The sequence below is a fragment of the Cydia pomonella genome, chromosome 20 (assembly GCF_033807575.1).
Source record: "Cydia pomonella isolate Wapato2018A chromosome 20, ilCydPomo1, whole genome shotgun sequence".
NCBI lineage: Eukaryota > Metazoa > Arthropoda > Insecta > Lepidoptera > Tortricidae > Cydia > Cydia pomonella.
Window position 1 is genome coordinate 12888663 of NC_084722.1, and position 16884 is coordinate 12905546.

The 16884-nt window shown below is 38.2% G+C and overlaps 1 protein-coding gene across 1 annotated transcript; it reads right to left on the reverse strand.

Moving 5' to 3' along the window:
- Nucleotides 1–158: 158 nt before the first annotated feature.
- LOC133529076 (apolipoprotein D-like) lies at nucleotides 159–13662 on the reverse strand. Its single transcript, XM_061866692.1, has 6 exons — nucleotides 13348–13662; nucleotides 7292–7446; nucleotides 6815–6882; nucleotides 5834–5985; nucleotides 5034–5211; nucleotides 159–3196 (listed from the first exon to the last, which is right to left on the reverse strand). Exons 1-6 carry the CDS (start codon nucleotides 13462–13464, stop codon nucleotides 3063–3065), a joined length of 804 nt encoding a protein of 267 aa, XP_061722676.1. The 5' UTR covers nucleotides 13465–13662; the 3' UTR covers nucleotides 159–3062.
- Nucleotides 13663–16884: the final 3222 nt, after the last annotated feature.

The window sequence follows — 16884 nt, forward strand, 5'->3', positions numbered from 1 at the left end:
ATGTGCTCACAAATATTTCACTCAATCTCAAACATCGTTACAGTGGGTGTTCCGATATTTTTGAGCAACTCGGCCGTTCTGATATATTTGATGGAGAGTGTACGAGCCGATTACTTTTCCACACTGACAGTTTCTCTTACACTTAAAAAAAAACGCAATTTATATTTCACTCTTTATTCTTCACAAAAAAATAGTATAAAAATAATGTCACTAGTTAAATATGTCTTCTGTGATATTGTTTTTTTTTTCCACGTGGTTCTTTGGTCTCAGTACCGTAAGGTAAACAATAGTATGTAAATTTAAGTCTCAGGACAAATAGACCAGATATAGGTGTTTTCAATTTGTCCCCGCCCCACGTAACCGCCGCCATGTATGTGGCGGGGACAGATAGGAATTATTCATATGAATGCACCTATTCTCAACTGTGCCCGGCGGGGACAAATGAGAATACACCCAAATATACAATGTTTGAGGCACATATGAAAGGCTTAAAATATTGAGTATTTAGTTAAAACTAGATGTATAACACGTTCGGTTTTTTCAACGCTCCGTAGCGAACGAAACACCAATATCTCTATCGCATTAATATGAAAGCGTGATAGAGAGATTACTGTATCATTCGCCACGGAGCGAACGATTGGCACCTTGGCTAGTCACCCTGGGCTTACAATAGTTGCATTAGATTACCTATTTTATTAAACCCAAAAATAATGTCATTCGTCACCCACGGCCACGTAGGTATGGGTCATGGATTGAATGCTCAAGGCATTAATTAGGTACTTACTATTCAAATATTGATTATGTATTTACTACTGTGTAAATACTGCTCAAATATAACTGTCGGCTCGATTCGAACTCTAAGATCGCCAAAAATTTCGCAATGATACGATATGACAAAAGTGACGTTTTATTTGAAGAAACGTCACTTTCGACACTGACATCTAATCCATATCGTATCTACCAGAGACATGTCAGTCGCTTCGCTTGACAGAAAATGAAGTGTGCGAAAGGGAAGCCATGACGTATATGAACAAGGCATTAAGTGCAAAAGAGGCAGACTACATATGAGAAAACGTAACCAATTTTGAGTTTGAAGGCGGCCGAGGCGGCCAAAATCATATTGCCGTATTTTTTAATGTGAAAAATATAAGCGAATCAAAAAGAAAATTATACATTAAGTAATTTAGTGACGATGGTGTCATGTTGTGTGCCGGGTTGTAGTGTTTCAGGGCCAAAAAACCCAGGAAAATACTCATTTCACAGGTAATTATGATATTCCTAGCGAAATTTTCGTAACGATATTTTATCAAATTAACAGCATAAAAAGTGTAAAAAACCAATTATAACAGTTCATTAAAAGTTTTTCTTCAATTATGTGTTAATATTTCATCATATTAGTCAATAATTTAGAATATTTTGTGTAAAAACCTAAACTGTTACTTTACGCTAGGGCTTGACAAAATGTTCATATGACTGTATCGATAACTTGTCGGTATATTAGTAGGTATGGAATTAGTTGTTCACAAGACATCATTAAGATATTACCTTTATAACCGACTTAAAATAATAACGATTGTTATAATACCTTTTTTGAACGTGTACTTACATGTTTAGCGATAAATTTAAACTTCACTTTCCAACACAGTACTTACATTTTAACCACTTTTCCACGGCTTTGCCGCCAACACAAGGAAACACAAGACAGCGTATACTTGTATACAGCGTATACACATCCAACCCAAGTTGTCAGCAGGAAAAGGCGCGAAATTCAAATTTTCTTTGGTAAGTCAACTCTTTGCGAACACATTTTCAAACAACTTCAACTTTATCATTTTCAACTTTTTCAAACACATTTGAAAAAGTAGTCGATAAAGCAGTTAAACATCGATAGATTATTAATATGTTGTAACATGACATCACTATTTTTGTTCGCACATAGACAATTTACGCACACACTTGCATTTCATTTTTGGTCACACTTTCCAAGTTTGACAGTCGTTCTATGCTATCCTATTTCTATGGTATCTACGGAGGTAAGGAACTAAATCTCCATGTACCTAAAAGTGTCATCAAAAAACTTTAAATAGGTGGCGCTACAATACCTAGAGTACTTGAACAAAAAAATCAAATCATAGACAGCGCAATTCACTCCGTCAATAACGAAGTTCTTAGCTACTCTAGCGCTATTCTGGAGAGATTTGGAACTATTATTTATAGCTGACAGCTGGACACTTTTGCAACAGTTCTACCATAAGAGATGTCACTCCTCGTATCTTTAGCAAATGTTTGACGTATATTAAAGTTCGTATTGGGCCGTATGTGTTTACTACTAGCATATATCGAATCGATTATCGAACTAGAGAGGTCCGCATCAATCAGTCCACGGATTAACATCAACTCGTCATTAGGTACTATTTCAAATGGTTTGGTGCAAGTGATGAGTAGCTACAGGTCCTATTATGCTTAGAATAAATTTATAAGTCGAAAAATTACTGTCTTGGATGAGACTTGGACTCACGGCCTCTGGATAGTAATGTTTCCACTTTTAAATTTATTGTTAAAAAATAATTTAGGTCCTATTATGGTTGCGCTTATCATGCAAAAATGTCAATAATTATGTATGTAAATGCTAAACGAGGTTGCAGTGTCACCTACTGGGTTCACGGTTTCCACAGTATCCACACATTCCACACCCATACTTATTAATCTTGTTGCAGCTATCCATTGCAGTTCTTCTTACAGTAAATGTTGATTAACTATCGTACATATATGCTAGTTGAGAAAGTTTCTATAGTGTAGATAGTTCTCGGAAACTGTTGTATAATATAACTTCACAGGAATCTTTATTGCCGCAAAATGATCAAGCTTCCTTAAAGCTCCGTCCTAATGATGCTGTCGCAAAAGGGGTCAAAATTCCTCTTGATAAGGCGCGAAATTAAGGGTTAAAATTTCTATTTGAGACACTTTTAAAAATGGATAATTTTCAAAAGTTTCCAAGAACTTTCCATGCGTTTATCCATTTTAGAAACTTTCCATCCCCACATAGGTATTTAGGTGAATGTTCAAGGCATCCACTCGGCGTCGGCGTCATAGTTCCTGGCGGCGCCGGCGGGCGGCTCGGTCAGGTCCTCCTTGCTGCTCGCCACCTTGTGGTACACCTTCTTGCCGGCTTCCACTACGTATTCTACGCCGTCGGCTGAAACAATAAAGAATATCTTGAGGACGAGGAAGTCTGAACATGTTGAAAAAGTCCTAACCCTTAATAATTTAGACTGCACAGTACTGCCCAGGAAAAAAAGGTTTCACCTCGGAATGACAGATAATAAGCTGGAAACTCGTATAACTTCATTATGGCGTTCTAAAGGATCTCTTAAAAGTCGACGAAACTCGTGTGCGTGACGAAAGGACACGTTACAAAATTCGGATTTTCGCGAATATCAAGATTTCTTTAGAAATTTCTCATGAGGTTTTTGTCAACTTATCAGAGAATTTGAGAATGAGTTTCCAGCTTCTTATCTCTCATGCTGAGGTTGACCCCCTTTTTCGGCATAAGATGACTGGGCAAAATAGTGGCTCAGACAACAATAACTGCCTTATTTACTATGCAAATAAATCTAGGCAAGTACTTACCTACTTATACTTTAGAATGTTGCATATCAAGGAACATACCTACCTCAATCTGAAATGCAATTTACTGTTTGTTTCTTCCATGTTGTTTGTGTTATAAATCGTAATTATTGAGTCCATCTACCCACGCCAGAGACCAGAGACAATGTAAGACCGCGTCGTGCTTATGTAGGATTTGGTGTCCTGCCTTAATGTATTGGCTTTAATATGGAATCTATGTCGGATGTTACGCTATAGAATAGATAGCTAAACATCCTTCTACCAAAAATGGAAATGAAGATTATACAAAGCCGGAAATGCTTTAAATCACACTTAGATTTGTTCTCTCGTGCGTGACGAGTCACAATAGTATCGTTCATACATTTGGCACGGTGTGATTCACAATATAAATAAGTCTGAGCACATGACACAAAGCGAAAGAGGATTGAATTGGTTATTGCGGTAGTATGTAATGAAACTGGTTTACCTTTAATTACTAGGAATCATATTGCTAAGGTAACAGAGTTTAAAATCGAATAGCTTTTAAGACGAGAAGACAAAGAACAGATGTAGACTCCTATTGTATTTAATATAGCTTGACGGAAATGGATCACACCAAAAGAGTTTGTTACCTAATTAAGTGTTATTATCACGTTAAGCTCAGGTGCTTGTTTCTTAGAAACATACTCGGCTGTTTTAGGCTGTAGTAGCCTGGTCATTACTTCAATAGATGAGTATCTTCAATCTTATGTTGTGCCGATGTTGTGTGACGACAACATGTTAGATTCGATGTTGATGTTGACGATGATGCCTTCAATCTTCAATTCAAATCAAGCCTTCGACGTGCTTCGGACAGTTTGCTGACAAGGATTTTAAATAAATAAATATTTGGGGACAATCTTACACAGATCAACCTACAAACTAAGCAAAACTTATACAATGGTACCCACTAGGCCACGATATACCTACATTACTTAAATAGATAGATACATACTTAGATACGTAGATATAACATCCATAACTCGGGGACAAATATTCGGGATTAGCTCACAAATAAATGCCCTCACCGCGAGTCAAATCCAGGGCCTTCTGCTTCGTAGGCAGGATCACTACCGACTAAGCTAGGAGGCTTTCAAATAGATATAACCGTTTATTTTACCTATGACGCCGCCAGTCTTTCGCACTGCCTCCCCGATGTTGTGTGACGAGAATGTTGACGCCTTCCGTCGTGCCGTTGATGTGCTTCGGACAGTTTGCTTTCAAGATGATGATGATTAACTAGAGATATTTTACCTATAACGCCGCCAGTCTTTCGCACTGCCTCCCCGATGTTGTGTGACGAGAATGTTGACGCCTTCCGTCGTGCCGTTGATGTGCTTCGGACAGTTTGCTTTCAAGATGATGATGATTAACTAGAGATATTTTACCTATAACGCCGCCAGTCTTTCGCACTGCCTCCCCGATGTTGTGTGACGAGAATGTGTCAGGTTCGATGTTGATGTTGACGCCTTCCGTCGTGCCGTTGACGTGCTTCGGGCAGTTGGACTGCGAGATGATGGACAGGTCGTACGGGCTCACGTTGAACGAGGATAGTTTGGTCCGTAACTGTGGACAAGAAAAAATATTTGAGAAATTGCAATTTATTAAATCAAATCAAATATTATTTATTTTCATGGCAAGTAAGGCCTATAGATAAAAATAAAAATCTTATAAGCTAAAAATCATGTTGGCGACACAGTTTCCTGTTGCGATGTAGGTATCCGCAGATTCCCACGGAACCGCCGAAATACTAGAACAACCTTTGGCCAGAAATCCGCGCTCGTGATGGTGTAGGCTCTTAGATCAAGGGCGAGACTTGGAAGAGAAGTGTTCAAATAAGTCGTTATCAAATTCGTATAGAGCGCGGTGAGCTAGTTTTGTGATGGGTAGTCGATAAATATGTCCTCAGAGTAGTAGATTTATGAAAAAAATGGAATTGGATTTAACTTTTTAAGGCTGTTTAATTATGATAGGGTTGTATTTTGGATGGACTATTTTTGATCTAGTCGTAGATAACACATGGGTATAGGTCGTAACAGTGTTGGCCGATCGTTATTTCTAATTAACCATTACAAATTGAACCGTAAACTGTAGCCGTCCATTACGGTTCAATTTGTAATGGTTATTGGTCAATTAGAATGGACGTTCGGCCAACACTGGGTCATAAGTGTAACATCAAAACACGAACCTTATCAACGTAGATCCTGTCGAGCTCCTTGGTACGCGAGAGGATGGTGGCCGACCGTCGGTGGCCGAACAGGATGCTCTGGCATGTGAATATGGCGGCGTACGTAGCGTAATCCGTGGCTAGCACCACGTAGCTCGCGGAGCCGGCCACGCCTGCAAACAATATTAACTAAATTACAGAGGCCACATACGGCAAGTAAAAAAAACCGATACATATAAAATCCAGCCGATCTAAGACCTGTGTAATGTTTTGACGGTAGTCACATTAAACCAATAGATAAGCAGGATAGGTTCGTTAGGTTGCTTCAGATGCCCGAAGGGCAATGTGTTCAGAAATTTCATGATCTGCCGGATTTAACGATCGGCCTACGATGTATAACTAACTGTATTGCTGTAAGATCGTTTGTTGTTTATCTCCAGTCCGCGTCTTGTATTGTTTTCTTTATTTGCAGTGTGCACATTTCTATTTGTGTACCTTGCAGCAATTGGACAAGGGAAGCCCTGGATAGGTAGGTACGAATAATGCCTAATTAGCTTGGGTTGTTGTCTGTCGATTGTTTTTTAACCCAAGTGCCTAGCCAAAATGACAATCGTTTGCAGAAAACGAAACGAAGCGCCATTATTTTCATATATACATATTAGCGTCTCGTTTCTTTTTCTGCAAACAAGTATCATCTTAGCTACGCCCCCAGCCCGCGTAGCCAACGTGCATATCGTTTACGCTCCGTGGCGAACGAAACGCAACTGTCACAGTCGCGCTAATATGGAAGAATGATAGAGAGAGTAGCGTAGTCATCTACGCTACGCAGCGTTAACGATTGTAACGTTGGCTACGCGGCCTGGTTAGAATGTGCGTCGAAATGTGAAAAGGGCATTCAAATAACGAATTTAATATCTGGTCAATAGAATGTAATATCAATTCTTATCAAGTTTTCTAAAACGTAAGTGATTATGAATGATCAATAAAAAAGATAACACTTACTAAGAGGGAAGCGCACTTTCATCCTCGCAGGCACCGCAGGGTCGGGCACGGTGAGCACGCCAGTGTATCTGAAAACATATATCTCGTAGTTAGTACTTTACTAGACGTACACGTAGAGATATGAAGCTATTAAAATACAACTTAAAACCTTCGATGGCCGAGTTATGCATAAACTAAGCGGCCTATGGCTGTATCGCACTCGAGTATTTTTTTATACTACGTCGGTGGTAAACAGGCATACGGCCCGCCTGATGGTATGGTCTCCGTAGCCTATGTGCGCCTGCAACTCCAGAGGAGTTACATGCACGTTGCCGACCCTAACACTTCGCACCCTCGTTGAGTTCTGGCAACCTTACTCATCGGCAGGAACACAACACTATGAGTCTAGTGTTGTTTGGCTACGATTTCTGTAAGGTGGAGGTACTTCCCCAGTTGGGCTCTTCAAAGAATGTAGATGATGGAACGACTAAAACCAACCTATAGTCATGCTTCAACGGCGTGAGCCCCAACACGAGATGCTGCGAGACCTGCTCGAGCTCGTAAGTTCCAGGCTCCGAGGTCTTGGTGAAGTTGTATGTGATGCAGCTGGAGCCGGTTGAGGTCTTCTGGATAACGTACCACACGCCGAGGAACTGAAACAATCGGCAAGTCATTTTCTGTATTTTTCATTTCTCATGCTCGGAAAGTAGTTTTTGTTAGATGAAGAATAAGTGTGCAGAAAATGATACGACTGAACTTTTAAGTGCGTTTTTTTAATAATATAAGCTTGAAAATTATGGTTTTAAATAGATTTTCCCCATACCAACTGGTAAAGCCCCTCTTGATTGTTCAAACACTAATGAGAAAGTTGCATTTTATCCACATGTGGGGCAAAGTAATCAGATGCACATTTTGAGTGGTTTTCTTATGTTAGCTGGTAGAATTTACTTTTAAATGATGATTTTGAATGAAAAAATATTTTATCACGTTAATTTAGATTTGATTTGGTTTGATTTTTTTGGTACTTCATAGTTAGTAATTTTCTCGCGTTGGTGTGGTGAAAAATTTTGTGTTTCTCTCAGAGGCAAAGTTTGTTCAACACTCGTGCCTTGGAACCCTCGCAACGCTCAAGATTCCAATTCTCGAACCACTCGCTACGCTCGTGGTTCAATTTTGGAATTTTTCGCTTGCTCGGGTATCAATATTAGCACGAGCGGTTAAACAACAACTTTGGCCGCTTGTAAAACAAATAACTATTGTTATACAATTTCCATTCTGGAAAATAACTCTCCATTCCATAAATAACGATATTTTTACCTAAATTGTTAATCGAAAGTACCCTCAAGAAATATTACTAAAGTTTATACCTGTCTTTTTAGCCGTGCCTTTTTAATGCACATGTAAAATACATCGTATATTTGAAATGAAAAGTAGACTCAGGTGAAAGGCACTATATAGGTATTTCAGTCTCGGACCACCAACTTCCTCTACATTAATGCCTTTCACCCCTTGGTTAACAATCTACTATAATTTAGAAATATATTAGTATCTCTGTTTATTTTCAAGTACCTACAAGTTTTTCTTGCCCTATAGTTTTTCTCATCCGACCTAACCTTAATTAAAGAGAGCACGTAGGTCACATTTAACGAATGTTTGTTTAAATTGGCTCTACGGTAAAAATGATGGTGGTGTGTCGTTAAACAGGCTATTCAAACAGAGTAAGCGACAAAGAAGAAGGTCCAACACGTCATTCAGTTAACAGTCAGTCTGAAATCTCCTCTGAGGTATTAAGTATTAATTAGCTAGCGTACCTATAACCGCGGGGATCCTAGTCGAAGCTTGACTCACTGACAAATTCTTAATTACATTTATCAAAAATCCAGTCCAAATGATTTCGGATAATAACAATTAAACATTAAAAAACGGTTATAAAAAGACACGGTTTGAATCTGAACACTATTTGATCCAAAATAACATTGATTCAAAAACAAACAATGCACTTGTGAATGAAACAATGGTATTCATTACGACCAAGTTACAATACACGCGAATGCCAATGTGGCGAGGAAATTAGTATTTCGAAGACAAAAATGACTTTGGTTTTCGATTATGCATCGCGCGATCGCCTATTATGGACCTGTAGTTATTTACTTATATATATACCCTTTCATAATAGGAATGTTTGTATTGTACAGTCGTCATCAGATATATCGGAGCTGGCGAGGTGCTCAAAAACTGAATACGCACTCTAATGCCTTGAAAATAAAGGCTATGTAGCTGTGGTATTACCATCCGGCAGGCCATACCCCTGTTTCCAACGTCGAAGCGTAAAAAATATTAACATGCGTCACCATTTTATTTTTATACTGGTTGACACCTAACTTTCATTGCTAGCGTTTTCAAAGTGAGAAGTGCTATGATAAGCATAGGTATCTATCCAGAAAATATGAGTCATTAACTAATATTACTAATAGTACCTGGGCGACCGAGCTTTGCTCGGTTATAACTATTTATTGTAATATGGTGGTGTATAGGTGATAATCTTAACTACATTTTTTTACTAAATTAAACTTGTCTAAAACAATAAAAATTTAAAAAATTATATATAACCTTGAACATATAAAAAAAAAAGTTAATCACCGGGCGAGATTCGAACCCGTAACACTTGTTTCTAGCCGTCCGCGTTTTAACCCGCTGGACCAGACGGACAGTGGCCGGCAACACGAAATTAGCGACCATATTCTGCGCCGAAAGAAAAACGCATGAAAACTCGAAAACACGCGTTTTCCCAAACATAAGACTAATCTAGATCGATTGTTTACCCCCAAAAAGCCCCATATACCAAATTTCAGCAAAATCGTTAGAGCAGTTTCTGAGATCCCGGAAATATATATATATACAAGAATTGCTCGTTTAAAGGTATAAGATTGACGACGACGTGCAGTACGATTCTAAGACATACACAAGAAGGTCAATGTACGATAAAAATGAAATTTAAGACGTTTTCTGCGTCATTATTGACATGACGATCTATCCTGAATGCGCGACTGTCCTTTTTTCTTTTGATATTTTTCTTCCACCGAGTAATTAGTGGTTTGCTGATAAAATAATATTATTATCATTTTCCGTTCCTAGATAAAATGATATCTCGGAAACTACTAGAGTCAAAGGTTACGCAAAGATATCAGCGATCGTTTGTTGACTTTGTTGTTGTGATGTTTTTCAAAAACAATTATTTTTGCAAATGCCCGTGCCCGAGAGGAAAACTAGTGAAAATATACGAGTAGCTACATAGCTCTACTTTTCTCTTATTGTACTTTTACTTTACGGCCTGTAGTCTACCTACAACCGATATATTTTCTTAGAAGTTTCTTGATTATGATATGGTGGCCCTGTTGTTGTAAAATCTGTGCAAATTAAGCGTAGTCCGTCTCTACTAACATAACCACAACATATCAATTAAACACCTATCCTAAAACCGTCAAAGTGTTTCAAAACAACTAAACTAACGTGGCTCAACGACCCAAAGAGGGTCTTGGCTTCCGAAACAGGAACACGCCTCTTTTATCCCGATACTGCGCCGCTTCCTGCCAAATATTGGCTTCGAGCTGCCGCAGCAGGTCCGCTTCAACACTGTCTCTCCAGCGGTCTCTCTTCTTCCATTCTAAGTAGGTGGCCGAACCAGCGATGTCTGTGGGATTTGATTTCGCCGGTGATATTAGGTTCAAAACAAGTTCTTTCATTTTCTGTGCTAAATAAAGTGAACCTACGTCATGTCACATGACCCATATTATTATCCAAGCTCGTACAAGAAGTCATAAATTTATATTTCTTTAGCGACAATGCATTCGTTATACACACGATCAATAAGACACGTCTAAATTCATACTGTTCTGATAGATGTATTGAAATGAATCTACAGATAGAGACGTCTAGATAACACACAAAGCAAACTTGACCTGAGAGTCACTTTGGTCCGATAAGAATGACTCACGTCAGTGCCGTTAACTTCGTCTTAAATAACTTATTATGTTCTTGGAAACTGTTAAGTGAAGATAAACCATTAACTACTCGAGTACCTACCTATTTGAAGATAAAAATAATGACGACTGTATTTTAAAAGACTTTCACTAGGCACCGATGCTTTGATAATTTCTATACCTATTTACCTAATGTCGGATCTATAAACTTTCGAAAAGACAACTGCATTAAAAAAATGTATAAATCATGATTGTTATTTTGAATGGTCGTTATACTTTAAATGATGTACAGTCAGCATCAAAAGTAGCGGATGAAACAACGCGCCAAAAGTATCTGATATTCCGGATAACTTTTCCAATTATAGATAAATTTCTCAAATTCGGGTCGAAAGGTATATCTTTTACGGTCTTAGTTGTTCTGTATTAAAGACATCACCTTTTGTTAAGCTGTTACGGAGTGGTAAATACTTATGAGGCGTTATTTGATCCGCTACTTTTGATGCTGACTGTACGTAGTTATTTATTATATATATGGGTGACTTAAAGCGCCGCAATTTATTTACCTCTAAAGAGACTCGATCGATCGATTGATCCTGACATAATTTGAGTTTATAAGTACTGTGCAATTTTCTTTCATCAATCTTCTTTGAATTTATAACTAAAACATCGTCTTAAGCAATAGCGCCTATAGCGCGTCCCACTGCTGCTGGGCACAGGCCTCTTCTAAAAAGCAGTAACTGAAATTTAGTTTAGATTTATCGGTATTCTTACTTATTGGTAGACATATAACCCTGTGGCCCAATAGTTGAAGTTTTTTACATTTTATCACACAATAGATAACTATTGATTTTGTAGGTTGCTATATCTACCGTGTCATTGGGACATTCACTCTTTGATAGAGTAGGTACCTACGTTGTCCTCGATTTCTAAGTAGAAGTAGGAAAATATACATAAGTACAGTCAGCAATGATAGCATCAAAAGTTGATATCAAAATAATCTTTACTTAATTTAGTCGTTATCTTTTATCTATTTTTTTTTTTCAATTTGTTCACTCTATATTATTTTATGTCTTTTTCCTTTTTGTCTGTTACCTTTCGTGATTTTTTTTCACTTGATGGTCTCATCGCAAGATCAGCGCTGGAAGCCACCAGCAACATGCTGAGATGAGGCCATTTCGTGGCACTTTATACTTCCTTTGTTTTGTTATATCATGTAATTTAATGTGTCTTGTTTGTGTCTACGAATAAAAATTATTCTATTCTATTCTATTATAAAAGTAGCGTTCAGACTATGCGTCAAAAGGCGTTCTCTGATAGTTAAGCTATCAGAGAATGCTATAATATTGTAATTATGTCTCTGTGTGTAATATACTTATAAATAGAACAATTTAAACTTTTGCAGATACTTTCGAACGCAAACTGTCGAGGTATCGTGTCATCCACGATGACGCGCAATTTGTCAAATCTAACCTTTAATAACATGACATACGCGACTTCCGGTTCGAGCGCCATCTTGATAGTCACACCTCTTGATTAATTGCTTTGTTTTTTGCTCATTAATATTGTTTAAAGTGTAATATCGGTAGCTTATTGTACAGTAAACTAATGTGGTAGTGTGCAGTGAATGGAGAATTAATCTTGAAACGCGTTTAACCACCATTTTGGAGTCAACGGCCTACCGGTCGACATGCTCCTTGTAAAGTCCAGCTATCGCTTTACAAGAGCTGATAAAATCACCGTACACTGTCTTGTACTAACCGTACAATTTTAGCAGTATTTAAAGCTCCTAAGACCTTGATACTGGCGAAATAGTCCCACTGGACTGAAGCGATAATTTAAAAAAAGAAGATGAAGAATGACAATACGAGGCATGGCACGCGTCGTCGTGAATGACACGATCTATTTACATATCTCTAATTCGAAAAGTATTCAAGAGTGGCAGATACTTTTGTTCCGTGGTTTGGTATGCTGCTATTGATGGTGACTGTACCCAGTTATTTTTTTAAACATGTTGAAAGCAGCGTTAGTAATATATATACCTAAAGTCATCCATGTTTTATTCTACGTTTTATAATTTTAAGCACTGAAGTTTACATAAACTAAGCTTTTTAGGGTTCCGTAGTCAATTAGGAACCCTTATAGTTTCGCCATGTCCGTCCTATAAAAAATATGTGGGGTATCGTTGGGTAGGTCTTTTAAAAGGTCTCCAACAACCACGGAAATAAAATCGCTCCGAAAGAAAATATACATGTTAAAAATATGAAAAAATCGCAAAACAAAAGATTATTTTCTGTGAAAACTATAGCGAACATGATCGGTCCAGTGGTATTCGAGTTATTGCAAAAAGTCTTCTCTTCTTACGCACAAAGCGCTGCGAAGGTACAGTGAGCTGCAAAATTGCATGGAGAAATGATGAATTAATTCATTGATAAAGTCACCATGCAGTTTTGCGGCTGATGGTACTCCCGACCCTTATGCTTGTAATGTACACGATACTGACTAATAGCTAAGGAACCCTACACTGACCATGGCCCGACATGCTCTAGGTCGATATATTATTTATCTACAACTGACCTTGTTCATTTCAAATCCAGGCATTGGCTCGACTACGGGACACTTCCCCAAGTGCATCGTATGTGCCGCCGCACCACCCCACAGCGCCACCAACAACAATCCCCAATACATCTTCATTCTTTCAATCACAACGTCGAATCCAACAATCTTACAACCCTACACAGATGAACGTCTTCGAAATTCAAATTAAAAACGTTCAAAACAAGCGCCGATCACAGCCGAAGAAGTCAAACAAATGGTCGAGTATCGTCTTCGAAATTCGAATTCAGAACGTTCGAAACATACGACGATCGCGAGCCGGCGCAACGGACTGACTGGATCTGTCGCTCTACGGTCATTTAAGCCGACCTCAAAGCGCGTGCAATACCACGAATGTGCTTAAACTAGTTCTGGAAAATTGTTTTTATTTTAGTTGTTTCTTAGGTAAGTGTTTATTGTTTCTGTTTTAATTAAATTAAACGGTCAATAGCATGAATGTAAGTTTCTTAGAACTTAATTTGTAGGCTTATTTGTTTGTCGCCCGTAACCACCGTAAACTGTGAGGGTTAAGATATCTTAATTCGACTATTCTTAAGACATTTCTAATTAAGTTTTTGGCTAGAGATTCGTTTTTGGTAGAAGCTTTTATCGTTGACTGTACTTTTCTTTCCACTGGCAACTAATACTCATCCAGACAATTCTAACGACCCCAAACACAATTAGTTTGTGTTGTTTTATCACAGATGAGTTCCAATGGCCACCTACTCCATCATCAGATCAGCTCCATTCCGTCATAATATTGTATTGTCATCCGATTTACTTATATATGTATGCAAAACTTCAGTTTAATTGGAATTCCGAAATTTGACCCACACTAACAGAGCAAGTTAAATAGTTTGACAACCGGTCTGACCCAGTGGGTAGTGACCCTGCATATGAAGCCGATGGTTATATATGTATTATTCACATTTAAGTTAAGGCAGACGAACCTGAGATAAAATAGGAGAAATGCAACACTTTTCGAGTATTTTTGTTGGACCAAAATATACCTCTGCGAATAATATTGGCCCACATAATAGGTATGTAGGTATATTCTTATTGGTAAGCTGCAAAAATATTTTTCCAAAAGAATAGGATAATGACATAAGTTCGTCAATTATTCATATATGCATATTCAATGCTCTCCTATCTAACTTACTAGCTATTAAGCTGTCAACAGTAACGTCAGAACTAAGTGGACCACCTTTTGTTAGTACTGATAAAACCAAAAAATATCTTCTTTCGATGCTGCAAGCTGACCAAAATTCGTTGGCTCGGACTAGACTCCAGGAGACCTACCGCGAAAACCGAAATTCGCAAAGTGCGGGGCTCTTTCTCTTTTACTCTCACTAAGTCGTAAGTCGTATTTAGAGTGACAGAGAAAAATGCCTGCAATTGACGAACTGTCCCGCGCGGTTAAGTCTCGTTAGCTAACTTGGTAGAGTGACCCGGCTGGTCACGAGTTCCGATGTCACCCGAAGACTGCGTCGGGAATAGTGGGCGTATATCAGACTATCGGAACCACATCCTAACCTTCAAATTGTGGATTATTAGGGCTCTCAATGAAATATCATCTTAAACTCACAGTCTTTACTGAACAAGACTGATTACAAATCACAGCACACGTTACATTTCTTATCTCAAGCAAACCACTTAGGAGATTTGTCCAAGAACCGCCACAGACGTCATCTTCTCCCGTTCGTTCTCTCCTGAAGATTGATTGACAGCATAACTTCAATTGTTCTGGATTATATTTGTTTTGACAGCGCACTCTATGACGCCATGGTGGCACTAAGTCGAACGCCACTCAGGTGTACGTAACACCCTAGTTATTTCACTCTATTTGTCAAATAGAGAATGCCAGAATTTCTCACTTTTTCCTTTATTTAGATCATTGTGATTTTCATATACTTAGATAGGTAGCAGAAGTTTATGCTTATTAGTGCTTATTACAAAATTAATTTACTAATGAGATTTACCTAATACCCAACACTTTTAAACACGTTGAAATTGCATGTCAAAGTGTCAAGACTCGTCAAGCCATTGTGTTTAATCTATTGAAAATTAGGCCCTAATGTAGGGCAACAATCAAGTCTATTGTGACCCCGATACCATTGTGATTGGTAGACGGACCCTATCCCTGAATGTAAACAAGTAAATGAATGAAAAAATATGGATTTGAAGCTTATTACCTCACTTCCCAACGCTTATCTGCACAAATGTGAATATGACACATTTGTACCTAATGTCGAGCATCAGTTTACGTCCATACAATGGACGTACTGTTGAGTTTGTGTTCATGTAATGCGAAACAATGTCCGGTGCACTCTTTAAGGGTTTTTCCGTCAGGGCACTTTCTGCTGAAGGCTGAGGGTACTGAGAGGTGCTGAGAATAGTAGATTGTGTCACAAGAGAGCAAAATGACATATTTTCGGCGAGGGCGTACATTTCTAAAGGAAGGGAGAGATTCTATTATAGAATACTGAACGTTGTGAGAGGCTCAAGTGTTAACGCCCAAGGTGAAAATAATTTTGCTGCCCTGTAACATATACTGTTTTTCACATGAGGAAATTATTGTTTCAATATAATATATAAGCCAAAAAAATAGTATGAACAAAAAGTGTCCTTGAATAGAAAAGTGCCACTTTGATCAACCCTAGTAGGAAAGAAAAAGCCCTTTTCCGAGTAGGTGATGGGAAAGGGTATATGTTGTTTTTCTGTCGCTCTGAATAGCAATTTAGCAGAAAGTGTCCGTCGAAAGAATCATATCAGCCGAAAGATATCCACTGCTGGGCTATGGCCTCCCCTGGGTCTCCACAACGACTTCAATACTTGTATGCAGGTGAATTGTACTTTGTTACAAATCCCATTATTGTCATATCCAGACCATTTCTCGTCTGGGAACTACCATCTTAAGAAAGTTTGCTATCCATTCTGGGGACTTGTCTTTTATTTGTCGCATTCACTGCCAGGGGGCGTGGCCTAGGAACAAACTTGTATGACGGTGAACGCATATATGCGTCGGTGGCAGTGAATGCGTTAAAATCTGCATATGCACTTGGTACTTATAGGCAAAGTAAAATGAAAATTTACCTTGCCTATACGTACCAAGACAATACAAAGTATTTATGCATGTTTATTGATAATAGTATTGTTTAGATAGTGACTTTTATCTCTCTGTACTAATTTTCTTTTCCGCACCAATTGTAAGTTTCTGTTTGGCCCAATGGTTGACTGGTAGAGAATGCCTTAAGGCATTAAGTCCGCCATTTGTACTTTTTTGTATTGTGCAATAAAGGTTAAATAAATATATAAATAATAAAATTTGTTATTTATTTATTCTTCGTCTTTCCTGTAGACATCGCAAATTTAAGGGAATCTAAAGCTAATTTTACCCAGCACCTTTACAGGCGGGATACAAATACGGACAAATAGACTCAAATACGGAATAAAACGGGATATCTATGTACCAGAGTCGTTAACTTTTAATGTATTGTCCACAGAAGAGATCTTTTTTAA

Coding starts and splice junctions, on each gene's coding strand:
- LOC133529076 (XM_061866692.1), bottom strand. CDS start 13,464: ATGAAGATGTATTGGGGATTGTTGTTGGTGGCGCTGTGGGGTGGTGCG. Junction 5,986..6,814: donor GAAAGTGCGCTTCCCTCTTA/GTAAGTGTTATC, acceptor TATTGTTTGCAG/GCGTGGCCGGCTCCGCGAGC. Junction 3,197..5,033: donor AAAGACTGGCGGCGTTATAG/GTAAAATATCTC, acceptor TTATTGTTTCAG/CCGACGGCGTAGAATACGTA.